This window comes from Nanorana parkeri, unplaced genomic scaffold, assembly GCF_000935625.1.
Source record: "Nanorana parkeri isolate BGI_ZX_2015 unplaced genomic scaffold, ASM93562v1 scaffold693, whole genome shotgun sequence".
Taxonomy (NCBI): Eukaryota; Metazoa; Chordata; class Amphibia; order Anura; family Dicroglossidae; genus Nanorana; species Nanorana parkeri.
Genome location: NW_017306961.1, coordinates 594,484 through 613,436, shown reverse-complemented (window position 1 = coordinate 613,436; position 18,953 = coordinate 594,484). Strand labels below are relative to the sequence as shown.

The 18,953-nt window shown below is 41.2% G+C and overlaps 1 protein-coding gene across 1 annotated transcript in view; it reads left to right on the top strand.

Annotated features, from left to right (window-relative positions):
- WDR36 (WD repeat domain 36) overlaps nucleotides 1-3,748 on the top strand; it is a 61,027-nt gene extending 57,279 nt beyond the window's left edge. The window contains exons 23-24 of the mRNA XM_018563766.1: nucleotides 2,031-2,218; nucleotides 3,537-3,748. Of these exons, the coding sequence (XP_018419268.1) occupies nucleotides 2,031-2,218; nucleotides 3,537-3,686 (338 nt within the window). The 3' untranslated portion in view covers nucleotides 3,687-3,748. The remainder of the gene's footprint in view (nucleotides 1-2,030; nucleotides 2,219-3,536) is intronic.
- The last annotated feature ends 15,205 nt before the right edge of the window (nucleotides 3,749-18,953 follow it).

Below are 18,953 nucleotides of genomic sequence, written 5' to 3'. Positions count from 1 at the left end.
GGGCGAGTACTCGCACGAATGCTCCGATACTGGAACTTCCGGTCAGAAGGATCTCCCTGACTGGCAGTGCCACGAGGAAACATGGAGCCGGCTTCCTGGCCAATCGGGAAGCCGGGCGGCAGGTAATGACTCGCCACCCGGCTTCCTGATTGGCCGGCAAGCCAGGTTCATACTGCTTGATCAGCTTGATGTTGATTGGCCAGCGAGCTGGCTTACCAGCCATTCAGCATCAAGCCGGCCAAACAGCTTAGAACCGACTTCCCGGGCAATCAGGAAGCCAGACGGCATGTCATTACACGCCGCTTTGCTTCTTGTTTAGTTGGGAAGCCAGCTCCATGCTAGTGGAAGTATCAGCGAATACCGAAATATAAATTTTGGTACTCCGTACTCGATACCGAAAAAACGATATTAGAGCATCCCTAGTTTAAATTCTACATCTTAATAGTCTGAATTATTTCCCTTCTGGCCCCTCCAAAATAGACTGTCCTATATGCAAGAACATTACTTTTTACTTCAACCTATGTTGATAATACATTGAGTTTGTTTTCACCGCAGTATGCCTGTTCAGTGTTTTTCCCCATAGTTCTCCTTAGGGTACACAAACACAAACTAGCTCCTGTGTAACCTAAGTTCTCCTTAGGGTACACAAACACAAACTTAGGACACAAACTAGCATCCTCCTGTTACCCTAAGCTCAGTATACCGCGAGCTACAGCTCACGGTATACTGAGACGCCACACCTGAAGCGGATCCCGACCTAGAGGCAGAGCCAGCTGTATCACTGTATCACTGGAAATCACTCATCCCATAGTTCTCCTTTTAATTTAACATTTATAGATCCCATGGTCCAGATTCACTGAAAAAGGCCAGTTCTTGATTGTAGCTAACAAATGTTATATTTATTTTAGGGATGCACCGATATATCGGCCGCCGAAACATATCGGCCGAAAATTGCTCTTTTGGCTAAATGCCGAAAGTGCCATTTTCCTGCCGATTCATCGGCGCATCCGTGATTTCTTTCCTCCCCGCTGGGCCCTGCTCCGTGTCACAGCGGGGAGGAGTGAAAGTGACAGCAGGCCGAGCACTGCAGGACAAGAGCGCTGTGAGCGGCCGCTGTCTCTCCTCCCACACCGCTCGGCCGCCTATCACAGTGCAGCAGAGCGGTGTGGGGGCGGAGACGGCGCGGTCACAGGAGGCTGGGCTCTCCCCTCGCACTGCTCACTCAGCCTCCTGTGACAGTGAGTCAGGGAGGAGAGCTGGCTACATACACTCAGCGCCCAGTGATCGCTGAGTGTAGATAATTGAGGATAGGGTATGTGTACTATATCCTCAATTATGAATGAATAGGAGTGATCTATATCCACTTCTGTTAATTCATAATTGCGGTTATAGTAAACAAACAATGTTCTCATGTTATCAATGAACAGAAACACTCATAGCGGATTCCTGTTCATTGATAACAGGGGACACAGAAAAAGAGATTGAGGGCTTTGTGTTCTCAATCTTTTTCTATTTTAAAAGGGAAATATCAGGAGTCTGTTTAGACCCCTAATATTTCCCCCGAAGCCCCTAAAAGAAAAGTAAAAAATAAAAACATTTTCAGTTTGACAATTTTTTCTGTTTTCGTTTTGGTTTTTAAATTTCTATTTCGGTGCACCTCTAATTTATTTTTATATTTTTTTGCAGTTTCATATGCAGGTTATTTAAACCTTTAGATGCTTTTGATAAGTGTTTATTTGGATGCAGTATAAATTCAGCCTTGAGCTGCTCATGTCTGTAAACCGGCTTGAACATGTGCTAGAAACATGAAAAGGAGCTTTATCTGCCACCTGCTCACTAGATAGAATGCCACATAATATTCATATGCAGTATTTTAAACTTACCTGCCAAACTTTTTTTAAAGACCATTATACCCATTTACAAAACTATATACATTACATTTAAAATGTACTTTTTAGGACTTAAAGATGAATGGTAAAAGTAAATGAATAACTTCTTGGCATGTAAAGTAATTTGTGTTTTATCCTAAGATGACATTCCACTGAAAACAATAAAGGAGATGGGACCTTCCAGCATTGACACAGAGATCAGAAACTTGGCTCCAGAGGGCGGCGGTTCTGTTGCAGTGATGCAAAGCTTCTTAAAGATGATTGGCAGAATGTTAGACACCAAACGGGATTTTGAGCTTACCCAGGCCTACCTTGCTTTATTCCTAAAGGTAATTGTTGGCTGTCTCTTGTTCTTCTGTGATCTGTTTGCTTCTAAGCCACTTGTGGAGCTACTACATTATATTGGGTCTTGGAGGACTTCAGTTCTTCAGCATTTCTTCACCCAAAAAATGAAATGTAATATATTGCAGGTTGCAGGTCCTTAGATGAAGTGGCTACATTTGTTTTGGTTTTTTACCTGGAAATTCTTCAAATTATATACACTACCTGTCCTAGGGTGGCTACACTCACTCCTCCATTGTATCTCTAAAGGGAGCCATGGTGTTTGTCACCCAGGCTGGACTCCAAACATGTCTCTCCTCTGCATTACATAAGGGGTGTATTAGTTTGTGGAAGAAGAGAGCATTGTGTTTTCAGTTCAGCTCACAGAAAATGACAAGGTCGGCGCATTTTTGCCAGGACTGACAGGACATTTTTTAACATGCTGAAAATGTTCATGGGCCTGAAAAATGAAAACCAATGGGGCCACCACACTAAGGACTGTTAAGCTGCATCATATGTAAATTGTGTTCTTGTTAAATATCCTCTAGGCAGTTGGACAGCCATATTCCCAGTCTGTGAACAGGAGCCAATCAGTGTGGCTGATGGTTGGAGGACCCTATAACAGCCAGTTGCAATGGTCATTCATCTGTGTAGCATTATTACGTATAGCACATGCCCATTGATCTGCACATTGCTTCATAAAAGAAAAATTATGCATTTACTACTTTTTTTGCATTGGAGTCAGTAAAGCATTGCAACCCTGATCAGTGGATCATATGGTGCAATGCTTTGGCTCCTGCAGATTCTTCCTCCCTTCCCAGGAGGAAGAATAAATAGACTACGAGTGGGGTGATGTTACTGCACTTGAATTCCATTGAGAACCAGAAGTCACTCTGCCGCAGTGGCTGATAGGATTTGTGAATGGTGAAACTGCAAGCTCTATCAAAGTTGGATCTGCGATGTGACCATGTTTTTTTTTACACCCTGAATTTGGGTGCAACATGAAACGTGGTGTTTTTTTTAATTACATTTTTTTCATTCTGTGGGTATGGGGGCAGGTGCACAGAAGTGGCACATTTTGGTCTGTCTAGTTATTACTCATTTGATGGAAAAAAAGATAATGGAAAAGAAGAAAGGTTTATCTTCAGTCCTTGGGCCTCCTTATCTATAGAGCATTGAGGGTGCACTGCCAGAGGCAAAGTCTGGATTCACTGGGGAAAAAAGTAATTGGATTCTTGAGTGACTATTGAATCGTCAAGTCATAGTAGTGACCGTCTCTTTTAATGTCCTGTGTTCATTTTTGTCATTTTTGTGCATTCTTTCTAGATCCATCTACGGTTCATTTCAGCCGAGCCAAAGTTATTAGAAGAGATTTCCACATTATCATCACATCTAGACGAGACGTGGCGGCAGATTCAGACCTTGTTTAATCAGAGCTTGTGTGTTCTAAACTACATGAAAAGTGCTTTATTATGAAACATGCTTTGTGTCATGGCTGCTCAGGGTTTGTTGCTGTCATTTTTAGGAATGCAAAGACTTGAGTTGTTTGTTCAAATGTTTGCAAAATACTTCCAGAAAAGTATGTTTGATTGGTCATACTGATGGCCAATGAATATTGCGTCATGCGTACTTTGTGTATATATCTTTGTATACGTTTTTATTATAAACAGTTTCTGCTGTAAGATGAATACTTGCAGTAAATGAACTGTAACACTCTCTACAGAGAAATTATTTCACAGTTACACAGAAGTATCCATGTGACAGATTCAAAGAACATTATTAAAGTCCAATATGTCCCCCTGCACTCCTCACAGCGTCTCCGGCACGAATCACAATATCGGTGCTTGCAGTGAATCTCACGGATGGCGCCGTGCACATCAAACAGCAAATGACCAGGAATCGCCCGCACTCAGTGGAAAATATTCAAACGATAAAGTCCATTTAATCGGACAATTCATCATACATGTTGCAATAATTATAACCGATATTTCGGGGCCACGCAGGGACCCTTCATCAGGGCAACAATGTAACACCGGTGTGGTGATTCCTGTTCATTTGCAGATTCAAATAAGTATTTATAACATGAATCCAGTGTGCATACAGTCTTCTAACTATGCAGAATATGTTGTGTGTCAAACTTTCCTAATGCGAGAATAACTAAAGTATTAGAATTTGCAGAGCCAATAAATATTTGTTTTGACCTTTTCAGATATGTGATTAATTCTTTCACTTTTACACCCATGTTCTCTTGCTTTCATTTGGAGAATGCATTCCTGGTGTACATTTTAGGAATAGGGGTTATGAAATGGATTAGGGTTGGTAGAGAAGTCCATAACCATTTCTTCTTTTTGAGCCATTCCTTGGTGGATATGTTGTTGTATTTTAGATCATCTTATTGAAAGAATAATTTCCCATTTGCCTTCAACTTTTTGACATTACATAGTTACATAGTTACATAGTATTTGTGGTTGAATAAAGACATTAGTCCATCAAGTCCAACCTATTAGGATCTCATTCTAGGAGTACCTGTACCCCTGTATATTACGGTCCCTTAAGAAATCGTCCAAAAGTTTCTTGAACAATTCCACATTCTTTGCTGAAATCACTGTCTGTGAAGCACACTTTGCTAAGATGTAGAATTCATAGTTGACTGATGACAGCAAGCTGCCCAGCCCCTGAAACAGCAAAGAAACCCTGAGCCATAACATTTCTGCCATGTATCTTAGTTGGTATAAGTTTCGTCTCCTGAAATGCTGTCTTTGGTTTATGCCGAGCATGTCTACTGTTACTGTGGCCATACAATTCTGTCCTTGATTCACCAGTCCACAGCACATTGTTCCAGGTCTGGTCTTTGCCTGTATGTTCAATGGCAAACTGTAGGCTTGCCCCAATGTTCTTTTTAGACCGCAAACATTTTGCTTTGGTACACTTTCAATGCAGGTTAAATTGGTGCAGTCTGTCAGGAAGATCCAGCCAAGCCACACGTTTAGGCTCTGCGCGAGCACCTGTGCATGCGCATAGGCACCGTCTTACTATTAAGGAAACAGCTTCATGCTCACCACTCCACCACAGCTGCAAGCACTAAATATGAATACCAGATGAAAGTGACTAAATATACAAAAATAGCGCGGCACATTTTGTATATGGTATGGGCCCCGTCTTGCTTATAGGATTGTGCGCCTCTGCACAGATCCCATGACCTGCAATTCTGATTCTGACCCTGACCTTCTGCTACTGACCTGGCTTGCCTCACAACCCTCCTGTTTGCTGCTCCGTTCCTGCTTGATCATAGCTTTTCTTCTGACCATTCTTCTGCCTGCTGATTCTGTACCATGCTGCCCGCAAGTTACTGACCTGACCTGTTCCTGACTCTACCATCCCAGTTCCATGCTGTTCTCCGCTGATATCACTTGCAGTGTGTGTGGCCTCCCCTGCTGGCCAGCATCCAGACATTTCATCGTCGGCTTCAGAGACCAAGTCATCTACCAGCACTAATGCCACTCTTTTGTCCCTGCACCTTCTGTTCCACCACCAGGAGGGCTAGGACTTGAGCACCAAAAGAGGCCGTCCTCGTCATATCAGGTGCCTATCAAGGTACGTGACACAGTCCTCCTTATTGTAAACAAAAGCTGAGGATCTGTCAAATAAAACTATGGTAGTTGCAAATTTGTGTCAAGAAGTCTTACTGCATTGTAAAAAAAAATAGTTGAATCGCCCAAGGATCCAAATGCATGGAGCAAGCATTTCTGTGATCAAGACTGCTAGTAAACATTCACAATAGTGCAGGATAAGTCGTCCCTGGTGGGGCTGTGTGAGCGCTGCCTTTATCCTCCACAAGTGTGAGCGCAGTGTGTTTACTAGCAGCCGGCTGGATCAAAGCCTGCTCAGATAGTCTGTGGAGTCCCTGAAGGTGCCTGCCTCCCCTTCCATCAGCAGCTACCCTCACAGGGAGTTGTGTGCAACAATGACACCTTCACCTCCCATCAGTCACAGGGCCTGTGGGGAGAGTGGTGGGTACAATTGTTGCACAATGAGTAATCTGATCTTCCATTTTGCAAAGTGAGAATAAGGAGGAGGAGGTGACTACAGTACCAGCCGTAACTCTCCCAGGAATGCCGACAAATTGGGCTTTATTGTGGGGCTGAGCTACAGCCAGCACAAACAGAAATAAAATGGGCTTATAATGCACAATGGGACCAAGTGCTACATATACATGGTACCCGGAGGGACTCAAGGTTTTTATGTCATGATACTTCTCTTACAGGATAAGACTGCGTTGAGTAAATATGTCAAGCCCTAATATTGCATGTGCCCCTGAAATAGCAAAAAAAAAAACTAAAATTGCACATACGTTACTCTTTTAAAAAAAAATGTATCTCTCTCTCCAACGTGCATGGCAACACAGAATGTGACTCTTACAGAATATATCACCCTTTACATAGAAATATGTGGGATGGGTATTTACTGTATATAAATGGGGTGTAGGGGTCTTTTAAATTTTTTTTTACGTTTACTTTATTGGTATTACAAAGGGACGACAAGCCCCTATGTAATAACATTGGACATGCCCCCTGTATCCAGACATCAGAGGTCGGTTAGACAAACGGACCTGAGTCAAACAGAACCTGTTGATCAGGCACTTGCCATATCAGTTGTGAGAACCTGCCGAGTAGTATCGCTGCACTGCAGGGAAAGGTCCTGTAGATGGCGGTAAAGGACAGAATACAGAGGCGTGTTCAGTTCCTTAGCCAAGCGCTGAGTAGCTGTTCTGCAGCAGCCTCACTGAACACTCCGGCTGCACAGTGCTGAGCAAAATGGGAGGATAATATTTTTGACTAATAAATACCATTTTCCAACGAATACTAGGTGTGCTCGTCCACCAAAACATTAAATTGTAGGTTCCCACACTTAAATGATTTCCTCCATTGGTGTTCAGGCAGCTTTCTCCAGCGCTGCCAGGTGTGCCCACAATTCAAATAGCCGCTGGTGTTCTCTCCCCACCTTCTCTGTCACGCTCAGCACTCTGTATCCAAATTCATTTCTGCTGTAAGTGCGAAATTGGCAGTGCTGAGCGCTGACTTGCAGCACAGTGGCGGTTTGCTAACTTAGCACTCGCAGCAACTGAACACACCTCAGCAATACGAGAAGTCACACACATGGAAAGAATTATCAGTCAGAGCTCTGTGAGCTCAATGCAGTTGGAGGTGGCTACAACTCTGCACCACCACCCACAATATTGCTGAATAAATGATTATTAAATCAAAGTTGTATGTCGAGGTTTCTCAACCAGAGTTTCTTGAGAGGTCCCCAGGGTTTCCACTAGAGGAAAGGCTGATGTGGCTGGACTGGCGGAGACAGGGTTGGGCTAAGATCGCTAGGGTTCCAAGGATGTTATACAGAGCGTTAGGATGTGCGATGGATATATCTAGGAGTCCCCAAAGAGGGATATCAACCAAAGATTTAGTTGACCAAGAGAGTGATGTGAGCTGCCTGGTATATAAAGTGTCCCTGTTACTTTTTTGAAATACTGGCAACTCTGAATTAAAGTATGATTTCTAATGGAGTGCTCTGGGATTCCTTTTCTAGAAACGTCTTGTTTCTGCACCCTTTTGCGGACACTTTGGACTTGTCATATTCCCCAACACTGTTGAATAATTAAAAAGAAAAAAGTGTACATAACCTGATTTATTTTTTTAAGGTATGTTTGTTCTGGCTGGAATTTTTCATTTTACCAGGCTATAGGTCACAGAGGTGGCTTTTCCCTGTATGGTTATGGGACAAATTCGTTTTCCATCAGTGGAACTACAGTCATCTCTTTTATTCATTAGTTTATTTGTACTTTGTCACATTTATTCTAAACCTGCTCCAGTAATGAAAATCTGGCCTTGTTTTTACTTCTTTAATATTACAGGTATTTGGAAGATGCAGCTCTGTCAGCCAACAAGGAGGCAGGAAGATGTTGGAATGGCTTAGGTTGCAGACAAGTGCGCTGGGTGTCACGTGCAGCAGGCAGATGACCAGAGTAGAAGTTGGCTTATTTCAGATTTGCAGGCAGATATGAGTTTAGTGTATAAACTAAAATTCAGGAGGCTAAGACAGACTGGTGTAAACAAACCATGGTCAAAAAGAACATGTTGAACAGCACAGAGTTGGTATTTCCGACCTAACTTTAACAGTAACTAGCCATGCCAGCTGTGAGAACCTGCAATGTAATCTTGATGCAATGCAGGAAAAGGTCCAGTAGATGGCGATGAAGTACAGGATTCGGCAAACTACTATTCCACATATGGAGAGGTTTAACAGTCAGAGCTTTTTTTGCAGTCAAATTTGAGAAAACCCCTCTATATGTTTGTTGTGTGTTCCTGTTCACACAGCATACCAAAAAATAATGTAAAAAATAAAATATATATATATATATATTACCTTTTTAGATGTTTTGTTGCGGCAGGCAACATGACTAATTAATTCCAAGTTGTTCTCAGCACCTTCACAGTGATCTGTTCTGATAGAAAGATTTAAGCTGCCCATACGCAGTAATATTGTCTTTGTTCAACCTGCGGCCTGAACAAATTTGTGGTTTTATCACTGCTACAGTGTCAAAGTTCCCTACCCCTCTTCTAGACCTTTGGGTAAACTATGGAACGAAATGTACATGATTCTAGTTGGTTTTATGCAATATAGAATTCAGATTTCTGCACATGTACCTAAAAAAGACAGGCTGATTTTACTAATGGAATTAAGAATGTTCACAAAAATTTAAGTGAAGATTCCCTTCAATTATCCAACCATGTGCAGATTAAATAAATGAGCTTTCTTTTCCCACAATTGGATAATCAAAGTTAATCTTCACTTTTATTTTGTGTGAACATTTTCAGGTCCTTTGGCAAATCAGCCTCATGGCATCAGTTGTGATGTGAAGAAGGAGATCTGTATATGAGTGGAATATTGTTTCAAATACGTAAAACAGGTCAAATCCAGTGTGTCCATAAATCTATACAGACAATCAAGGAATTATGGGAGTTTGTTAAATAAATGATCTGTATGTAGCCCTGTACTATGGATCATTTAACCCATTCATGTTAGCAGAGGATCATTGTAAATGTATTGTTGCAAGGCACTCTATATGTACATGTACTATATACTACATATAGAATGCACTGAACAATAGATTTACAATTATCCTCTGCTAATATGAATGGGTTAAATGATCCGTAGTACATATGTAGCCCTGTACCCCCTTTTCCACTTACAGAGCTAGGTTATTGTTTTTCTTTGAAATAAATATTCATGTAATTTTATTGGTATCTATCTACCAGTACCTGCCTCAATTCCCACCCTCGGCTTATATTTGGGTCGGCTTATACTCGAGTATATACGGTATTAGGAAACTGGATTTAGGAGTGTGTCTGCAAAATGTGATCAGCACTATTCACAGCATAACGCATGCGATGTGCTAAGTTCACAGCATCCGCTGGTGCATGTTTTTACACACTGAGCTGCGTTGCACTATGCTGCGATGCATTTTTTATTTCTTTGTATTTGGATTTTGTTCTTATAGCAACTTTTATATTGTTTGTGTGTGGCGTCTGTGCGCTTTGCACTGAAACAAAGTAAAGCATGCTCTACTTCTTTTCAGCATGGATAAACACAGCACAACTCAAGATCGCTGGTGTGACCGGTCCTTATTGATTTTCATGTATTTTTTTTATTTGGGTGTGTGTTGGGAATGCGCTAAAACACATCCCAACATAGTCCGGTGTGAATGGACCCTTACAAAGTTATCGTATGCACCCTCTCAGTATGCAGGAAAGTAGTGATAGCTCCTTAGCGTAAAGTGTGTAGTATGAGTTGTTGATGGATTTAAAGTAGAACAGGTAATATACATTCTGTATATGTGAGGTATTTTACCTGCCAATGGATTGTAATTCTGTTAAAACAGTGTTGATATTTACACATCACAGCCATTTTGCACTGCCAAGAAGTCGCTTGCTGGGTCACATGCCAGCTCACTGGACAAAGAAAAAGTAAGACTGAAACAACAAATAGTATTGTTATCTTGTTATTGTTATCTGCCCGGCAGTGGGGTGTGAAAATTGCAAGAAAGTCTGAACAGAATTACAGATAGAGCCTAAATGCACTGGAAAAAGATATTACCCTTGAGGAAGTTAAATGGGCAGTAGAGTCAACCCAGACAGGGAAGAGTCCTGGACTTAGGGGAGAGAAGAGAAGTGCGGGATATGGATAAGGATTGGGGGACGGGAGAGTGTTAATGTATGGAATATGTATGCTAAGATGTTTATATGTATGGTTGTGAAAATTTAATAAAGAATTAATAAATAAAAAAAAAAGAATTACAGATACAATGGCTTGTGAAACAGTTCAGATGTAAATGTTTTATTTTTTTTGCATATTAAATGTTTGAGTTTTTCAACATGTAACAGGTAAACTAGGGAACAGTATCAGACAATAGCATATCCATGTTACATCTCAAAAATCAAAGAATATTGAACATGTGTGGGGGTGGACATGGGGGGACACATGGAAGTAAACAAAAGGGGGCGGGGAATACGGGCACACTCAGGCCTGGGGTGGGTCGTATTAGATTCCTCCTAATGTTAAAGGGCAACTGAAGCCAAAACCTTATTTTAGTTTTGGATAGAGTAGAAAGGCATTTGAACCCATCAGGTCTTTATTGCTGTCTGTGTCCCTATTAGGGAGATTCACCCTCCCTACTTGTCCTTGTGAAAGAATATCCCAAATTGTGAGTTGTGATCAGAACAAGAATAGATGGGAAAACTTCCAATGGGGACACTAGTTCTGGTGACTCTGCTGACCACCAGGGATCTCCCTAATTTTGCAGGGTTCTGCTCTCACTTCCTGTTGGAGTTTATTGAGGGGAAATTGACTCTGTTCCCACTTCTGAAATTGCTTAGAATAGTTTGCAGTCCTGTGTATAATCGTGCTTTCAAAGAAAAAAAAAAACCAGAAAGGTAAGAAATATGTACTTTTTCATTATCTTTAGGTATGCTGTGTGAATAGGTACACATAACAAACATACAGAGGGGATTTTTACAATTTGGGCTTCCTTTTTAAGTTATACACCAGGTGGCAGGGCCGGATTAAGAGTATCACGGGCCTAGTGCTGAAGATTTTGGTGGGCCTTTTTATGGCAATGGCGACGGTCATGGGGGCCCTCTTCCTCCTGTCTGGGCTGTGATTTGTAGTCTTTCTACAGCTTGTAGATTGCAATAAAGCATATTTTTTATATAAATAGATTTTGGTCTTTAATGTGACTTCTGTGCTGGTCTTTTTTTTAAAGCACTGCAGAATAATATCAGCTATAGATGACTACATATCCCAGAAATACTTTATACAGCAATGGAAAATAATATGAAGCTACATACTCTATGTTGGTCCGGGTTCACGACCTGATGTCTCTAGGGTCTCGGGAGAGCTGTGCAGGGTTTATGGGGGGCTGTTCAGGCTCTTAGGTGGCCAGTGCGGGCTCCAGGTGGTCAGTGAGACTGGTGGCTGCAGCCACAGCAGATACGGCTCTCTGCTCAGGCATATCAATGGGCCCTCTGATATACCTGAATAGAGGGCCGCGGCTGGCCCGAATTGCCATTGAGCCGGCTGCAATTAGGGTTGGGATGGCCAGGCCTATTTGCAGGGGTGGGCCTCGAGCGGGAGCTCCACCCGTCTCTATGTTAATCCGGCCCTGCCAGGTGGATGTTGGTCACACGGCACTAGCGCCCCTAGGGATTTCCAATACTTGTCTGCGCCATCTAGGGGCACCAGTGCTGGATTATATATGAACCCCTTTAATTCAGTGCAGCAAAAGTGGATTCCAGGTGTTTACTGTGGGGTTCTAAATGTTGTTGCACTTTCTTGTAAATAGAACTGAGTTGTAAGGACTGATGAACACGTCTCGACTGACCTACAGAAATCAGTGATGAGCTCTTTACTGTTGCTCATCCTTTTGACAAAAGTGACATCTGATGTGATAAAAAGAACCATTTGGGTTCAGTAACACTGGCTTGTCGCTAAGTCTCTGAAGACCAACAGTGACAAATCATATCACTTTCAAGCCGTGGATGTTTTTAAGGAAGACTGCCTCATGTCTCACCGTAACAAGGTCACAGATTGGTTTGGGTTATTGTGTCCCTGCAGACAAGACAGGATTACTGCTTTGCTTAATAAAAAAGGCTCTTCCTTAAGCTAACATGAATGAATTGTGAAAACATCTTAAAGATGATACAGTAGCTTTTATAGAACCTGTGAGGGATTTAATTTATTCCTCTACTTGTAATACAAATCCTTCATAATACATGGTGGCCACCTGTGGTAATCATCCACATCCTACAAGAAATAAAAATAAATATGTCCCTTGCTTGTGTTTGTCCTTGCCTTTTACATTCAACCTTGTCCTGTTTTCTGTGTACAGATTTGTGTGCGCTGCAAAGTATAATCTGGAGACCGAGCTTGACATGATATTCATATTTTATGATGGAAAGAAAGAAATATGCTATACATTTTATTCTCTCTCCATAAAAAGGTAAATAGAACCTCATACATTAGTCAACATTCACACCTAAGCATAAAAAAACGTGCAATGCACCTGTAGTGGCATTACATTTTAATGGCACCCTAAACGCAACCGAGCAAGCACACTTTTTCTCATGTGTGAATGCACATTAAAACACATACAAATGCACAGGAAAAAAACATGGGACGCGTGTAGCATATTTTGCTACTTGCACAACTTTCCCGTGTTTGTCGCACGTGAAGCACTTATTGAAATCAATGGGGACGTGCGGGAAACAAATGGCCAGGAACGCACATCACCATGACACATGTTGCCAGTAGTACATCATAGTGTGAACGGGGACTAAGAGAAATGGTAAAAGTCTTTGCATGCTACTATTCGCAGTCCGCTAAAAGCTCTCAATGGCTGTACATACAACTACTGTAATGTAACTAGGAGCAAGCATTGCATTGAAAGTCTCTGCACCCACTAAGGCCCCCTTGGCACTCCAGCTCTTGAGGACCTACAAGTCACTGCAAGACTGACAGCCACAGGCATGACTTGCAGAGACTTGATGGAATTTGTCGTTTCAGCACAGCTGGAGTGCCAAGGTTGCGTACCCCTTGCACTAAGATATTCAAATTGCTATTTCTAGAAGTCAGAATTTTTATGATGGACTCCAAGGGTGTCCCATAACATCTTATACTTCATTGGATCCTAACTTGGAAAGATCTCTGAACTTGAGTTCCCAGCCGAGGTCATTACAAGGTTTTTGTTTCTCTATATTATTTTAATTTACTTTATATTATGGAGAATGTCACAGGATGAGTGAGACAACAAGACAAACATATCAGAGCCAGGAATTACAGCAGTAAATACACAGGACTGCTGAGCAGTTAGAATCCTGTATCAGGCAAGAATGGGACAACATTCCTCTCCCAAACTCCAGCAACTGGTCTCCTCAGTTCCCAGATGTTCACAGAGTGTTGTTAAAAGAAGAGGGGATGCTACATAGTGGTAAACATGGTCATGTCCCAATGTTTTCTATTTTCTATTGTGAATAAAATATGGAGTTATGAGATTTGCAGATCACTGCATTCTGTTTTTATATAGATTTTACACAACGTACCAACTTTTTTGGAATTGGGGTTTCATAAAAAAAATAAACAAAATATTTATTTAAAGTCTCCCGCCCCACGTATACACACATCCAAACGCAAATATATGTCGGGTATGCTTACGTATGAAAACGGCGATTGTGCCATAAATGTTACATATCACCATGAATGTCAGAGTGAGAACAAAACTTTTAGAGCCAACAATCACTGTAGACACTAACATATGGGCGGTACAAGCCTTTAAAGCATCCCCTTTGGGCAATTTTTAGGTATTTTCTTTTTTTGCCATTTCACAGGCACAGGTAATTTTTAGACTTCACATGTTTGGTATCTATTACCTGATAAAATCCCATCTTTTATATTTTACCAAAAAGTTCTGTATTATATTCCGTTTGCGTGCACTACAATTAGTTTTAATGTATTTCACCCTAAAAATATTGGTTTGATAAACATTTTCTCAAATATATTGCAACTAGCATTTTTTTTTTATTCTGCAGGGCCACTGCTTTCAGAAAATATATAATTGTTTGGGGGTTTTAATCTGTTTTCTAGCCAAAAATTCAGATTTGAGTGTGTATGCAAAAAATTAGACGGCAAGTGGTTAAGAAATTCATCTCAGACTCAACAGATGATTCGCACAGTATTTTCACATTTCTAAAATTTCTTGCGCAATACATATTAACATGTTTATAAATACGGTTTCTGAAATACTGAGTGGGACTGTGTTATTGCACAAACCATGCAGTAGATGGCAGTGTAAATGCTTTATAAAAAAAAAAGTATTTCGGAACATCTCAATAGGTTTGTGAAGGAAGATAGGTGGAGATTGCCCAATATCCATAGTAACCAGAGTGCAGTTCACTATAACAATCAGAGAACTTTCATCAATTAAGAACGTACAGAACATGCATCTAGAAACCAATATTGGCATGTAATGGTTGCTTGGTACGTCTTGGTACCTTTCCTAATTTTATAAAGCAGCCTCATAGTAAACATTTTAAACTCTTCCATTGCTTATGATTTTTATCTTACAGAATACAGACAGCATGCTCACCCTTTGTCTGAGCTTACGTTGAAGGACTTCATTAAAACATTTGTGATCTGCTTAGATTCCAGCTGCAGAACATTTGGGGCAAGAGTATGTAGCAGCAAAGTTTACAAAGCACAGCAGTCATGACGTATTGTACAACATACTGTAGTGTATAGAGTGAAGGGGTCAGGACCATGCAACATAGAGTTTAGGGCTCTGTAGTATAAATCATGGTGGAGCCTACAGAGTGCAGTGGTTAGGAATATACAGTATACTGTAAAGTTCTGCCAAGAAAAAATACTTGAGTAATGCATAAAGTATCAGTGCTGTATGTACTATGTCCTGGCTTATCTAGAATGAAAGCTTTTAATGCCATTACTCATCTGTGTGGTAAAAAAGTGATATTAAAGTCAAAATGTTTTAAGCTGTTTCAAATGCTGATTTAACCGCTTGTCGTCTGCCCATTGTAAATACACGGGTGGGCGGCGGACGCTTCCCAGCGGGTGGAAGTATATGTACCTGATTTTTTTCTGCTTGCGTTTGCCCCCGGGCAGAATCCCACCTGCTGTTACATACAAGCGTTCGGCCGTTTGCTTGTATTCCAAATACAGCCCGTGCCCCCCCTCTGCTGCCGCGCCCCCCTCCGCTGCCGCTGCTGGTTATCCCGGACACCGCTGTCACCCCTGCTGGCCCGGGACCAACACAGCGGCTGCTCACACTGTAGACGGAGGAGAGATCAGCATTCTCCTACTTGCTGAACTCCCCTACTCTCTCTCTAAAGGCGGAAGCAATGTGTATTACATCAATTCCGCCTTTAGCTATCATTTCCCTGGCTGCTAAAGCCAGAGAAGAAGCTGGTGAAGCAGATCTCTATCATGGTATATTTGTTATCACATAGGGGGCTTGTTAGCACTCTATGTGATGGCAATACAGTTAAGTATAAAAAAAAGTATTAAAACATTGTATTAAAAAAAACTAAAACAATGTAAGTTTCCCGCCCCTGCGTGCACACACATATAAACGTGAATACACCGGGTGCGCCTACCTGTGAAAACAACGATTATGCCACACAAGTTAAATATCGCTGTGAACGTTAGAGTATGAGCAATAATTTTAGGGCCATCAATCATTGTTTACACTAAACTAATGAGCAGTAAAAGCTCTTAAAACATCGCCTATGGCCAATTTTAGGTATGGTAGTTTTTTGAAATTTTGCGGGCGCACGCAATTTTAAAGCTTGACATGTTTGGTGTCTATTTACCCGACGTGACCCCGTCTTTAATATTTTACCAAAAAATTGGGTACTAATAAATGTTTTATAACATAAAGTAGGGAAAACTGTTTTTTTATTAAAATTTGTGGTTCTTTTTTCATTATATAGTATAAAATAAACCCCCCCAGTGGTGATTAAATACCACTAAAAGAAAGCTCTATCTGTCCCCAAAAAATGGTATAAAATTAATTTCGGTACAGCGTTGCATGACGGAATAAATGTCAGTAAAACACCCCTGTCAGCAAGTGGTTAAAGTGACATTAAAGCCCCCCCAATGCTGCTGTAAGCACTTACCTTAATTGATGCCTCTTCATCTGATCATCTTCTTCCTTCCACTCTTTTCCGACAGTCCCTCCTGCGCAGGTGCCGGTCTTTTGATCCACCGCAGACTCCTTGTATCCCACCGTGTCTATCCTGTTGTGGACAACTAGTCATCACTAGAGCTTACATACTGGGAGTCCAATCTCATACCTTCCCAGCTTTTTGTAAGCAGCTCTGACATGAGTACTTGAGCGCTACCTATTGCATTGCTTCTACACAGCAGTCCAGCCCTCTTCCATTTTGATGGTGTCAGTGCTCAGTAACTGAGAGCACTGCCCAGCTTACCACTCTCACAGCTGCCATGATCTTTAGAGCTTCAGCAATTATGTACAGCTAGATACAGCTCAACTCTGACCACTAAATCCTCCATTCAACTATACTCCTCAATAGCCACAGAAGATCTAAATTCACTTTGTGTGCATCAAACACCTTTGCAGACCCAGATGTTAACATATAAAATAGCAGTGACATCATCACTGGGCTGCACATAACTAGCGTGGAAAACAAATCTGTGGATGGGACCTAGCAGGCACACCCACTACAGGCTGCCTGCAGATAACTTAGTTACATAGTTACATAGTATTTGAGGTTGAATAAAGACATTATGGTCCTCCTGTAATGTTATAATGTCTAAGTCCGTGTCTATTACCCTCCCTATTTTGGTGTCATCCGCAAACACGGAAATATCGCTGTTAACACCCTCCCCGATGTCATTAATAAATAAGTTGACTTTAAGTTGACTGGTCTTGTCTCCACCCAGGGGGTGGAGACAAGACCAGTCACCTTGAAGAAGTAGAGAGAACAGCAGTGATTGGTCTTTATTACAAGCAAGAATATCATTTTGTAAAGCGCTGAGCAAATTGTTGGCGCTGTATAAATCCTGTATAATAATAATAAAAAAGAATGCACATGCTTCAAGGATTTAGATAATGTTTGCTTATACTGGCGTTCAGCTTTAAGATCTTTGTAATATGCTGTGTCTAAGTAGCAATATATCAGCATACCTGCATATTATATATACATATAAGTAATTATTAGTGCTGGCCTATGAAACACTGAACTTTACCTTTGAAAGTTTAATCAACAGAAAAATTAAAGTGTTAAATACATTTGATCACATCTAATGAAAGTGCCTTTATCCTACAGTTCGTGCTAGGGAAATAAAACATTTATGTGTAGTAGTTGTATTAAAATATAAAGCTACATCTGAAACCGATGTTCTGTGGGGAAACGACTATTTAATACATCCTTGTCAAGTCAGTAAAATATTTCTTATTAATGACTAAGTAATAATGGTTACATTGGTTTGTCCTTGGCCTCTCTCCTAACCTTCCAGTGATGAAAATACATATTTGAATGTCATTTCCTTTCCCAAGAGTGCAGAACATGAAGCTGATTAAAATTATGAAATGGTTCCTAGCAAGGTGTGTATGTGATTTATTATATTTCTTAGCTTGCCCTAGTTAAAGGTGTATTGTTGGAGGAATTCTGTATTTTCTTTCAATAGTTTCCGAATACCCTTTTTCTACACAGAGTAGTACAGTATTTCCTCCTTCTGTCACATACAGTAAAAATGGCAGCATTGCAAAAGGGGTAGCAAAGGAAGTACCACAATTGTGATCATATGACCATTATTCAAGAATACGTGTCTTTTTGTTCACTGAAACAACAGCAGCATCATTATGCCAAGCATGTTATATTGTGTTCACACTTTATACCAGGGACAGGAAGATATGAGCTGCACCACTGAATACAACATGAATGACCTCTAATATTACATCGTTGTTATTGCAGTAGTCCTGAGCATCACTTATCAAGTCAGTGTAATGTCTTGAGAATTTTGTTGGCTACGGCATAGATATAGGTACATGGCATCATAAAGCAGATACCTGCCTTTACCTAATAACTATGAGGACTGCTCTAAACCTACACCATATTGTACAGATGACTACTTTATAGATAACAGAAGTCCATAGAGAAAGCTCAAATATCAGTAGTTATCAGTAGCAGAGATTTTGCAGCACTGTCACTGAACAATGCTCTGTGTATCTCCTAAATGTGAACGTGACCTGGGAGGGTCAAGAACTATTGAAGAGTGGGGCAGATATGGTCAACTACTGCTTCCTATTTGATTAATGTTATCTCTCTGGAATATGCCTCTAAGGTACTTACTCGTAGGTACACAGTTCTCGCTAGACTAGTGCATGTGCACCCTAAGGCCCGGTTCACACCTGGGCGTTTTGTAGCGCGTTCCTACTCTCTGCAAAACGCTCAAACACCGAAATCCCATTATTTCCTATGGGCATGGTTCACACCTGGGCGTATTACAGGCCGTATGAACGCGCTACAAAACGCCCTACGCCCAAAGAAGTACAGGAGCTTCTTTGGGGCGTTTTTGTCGCGCATTTCCATTGGGACACAGCCAAGTAGCCATCGGAAACGCGCGTTTTTTTACCACGAGTCGCGCGTTTGAAAC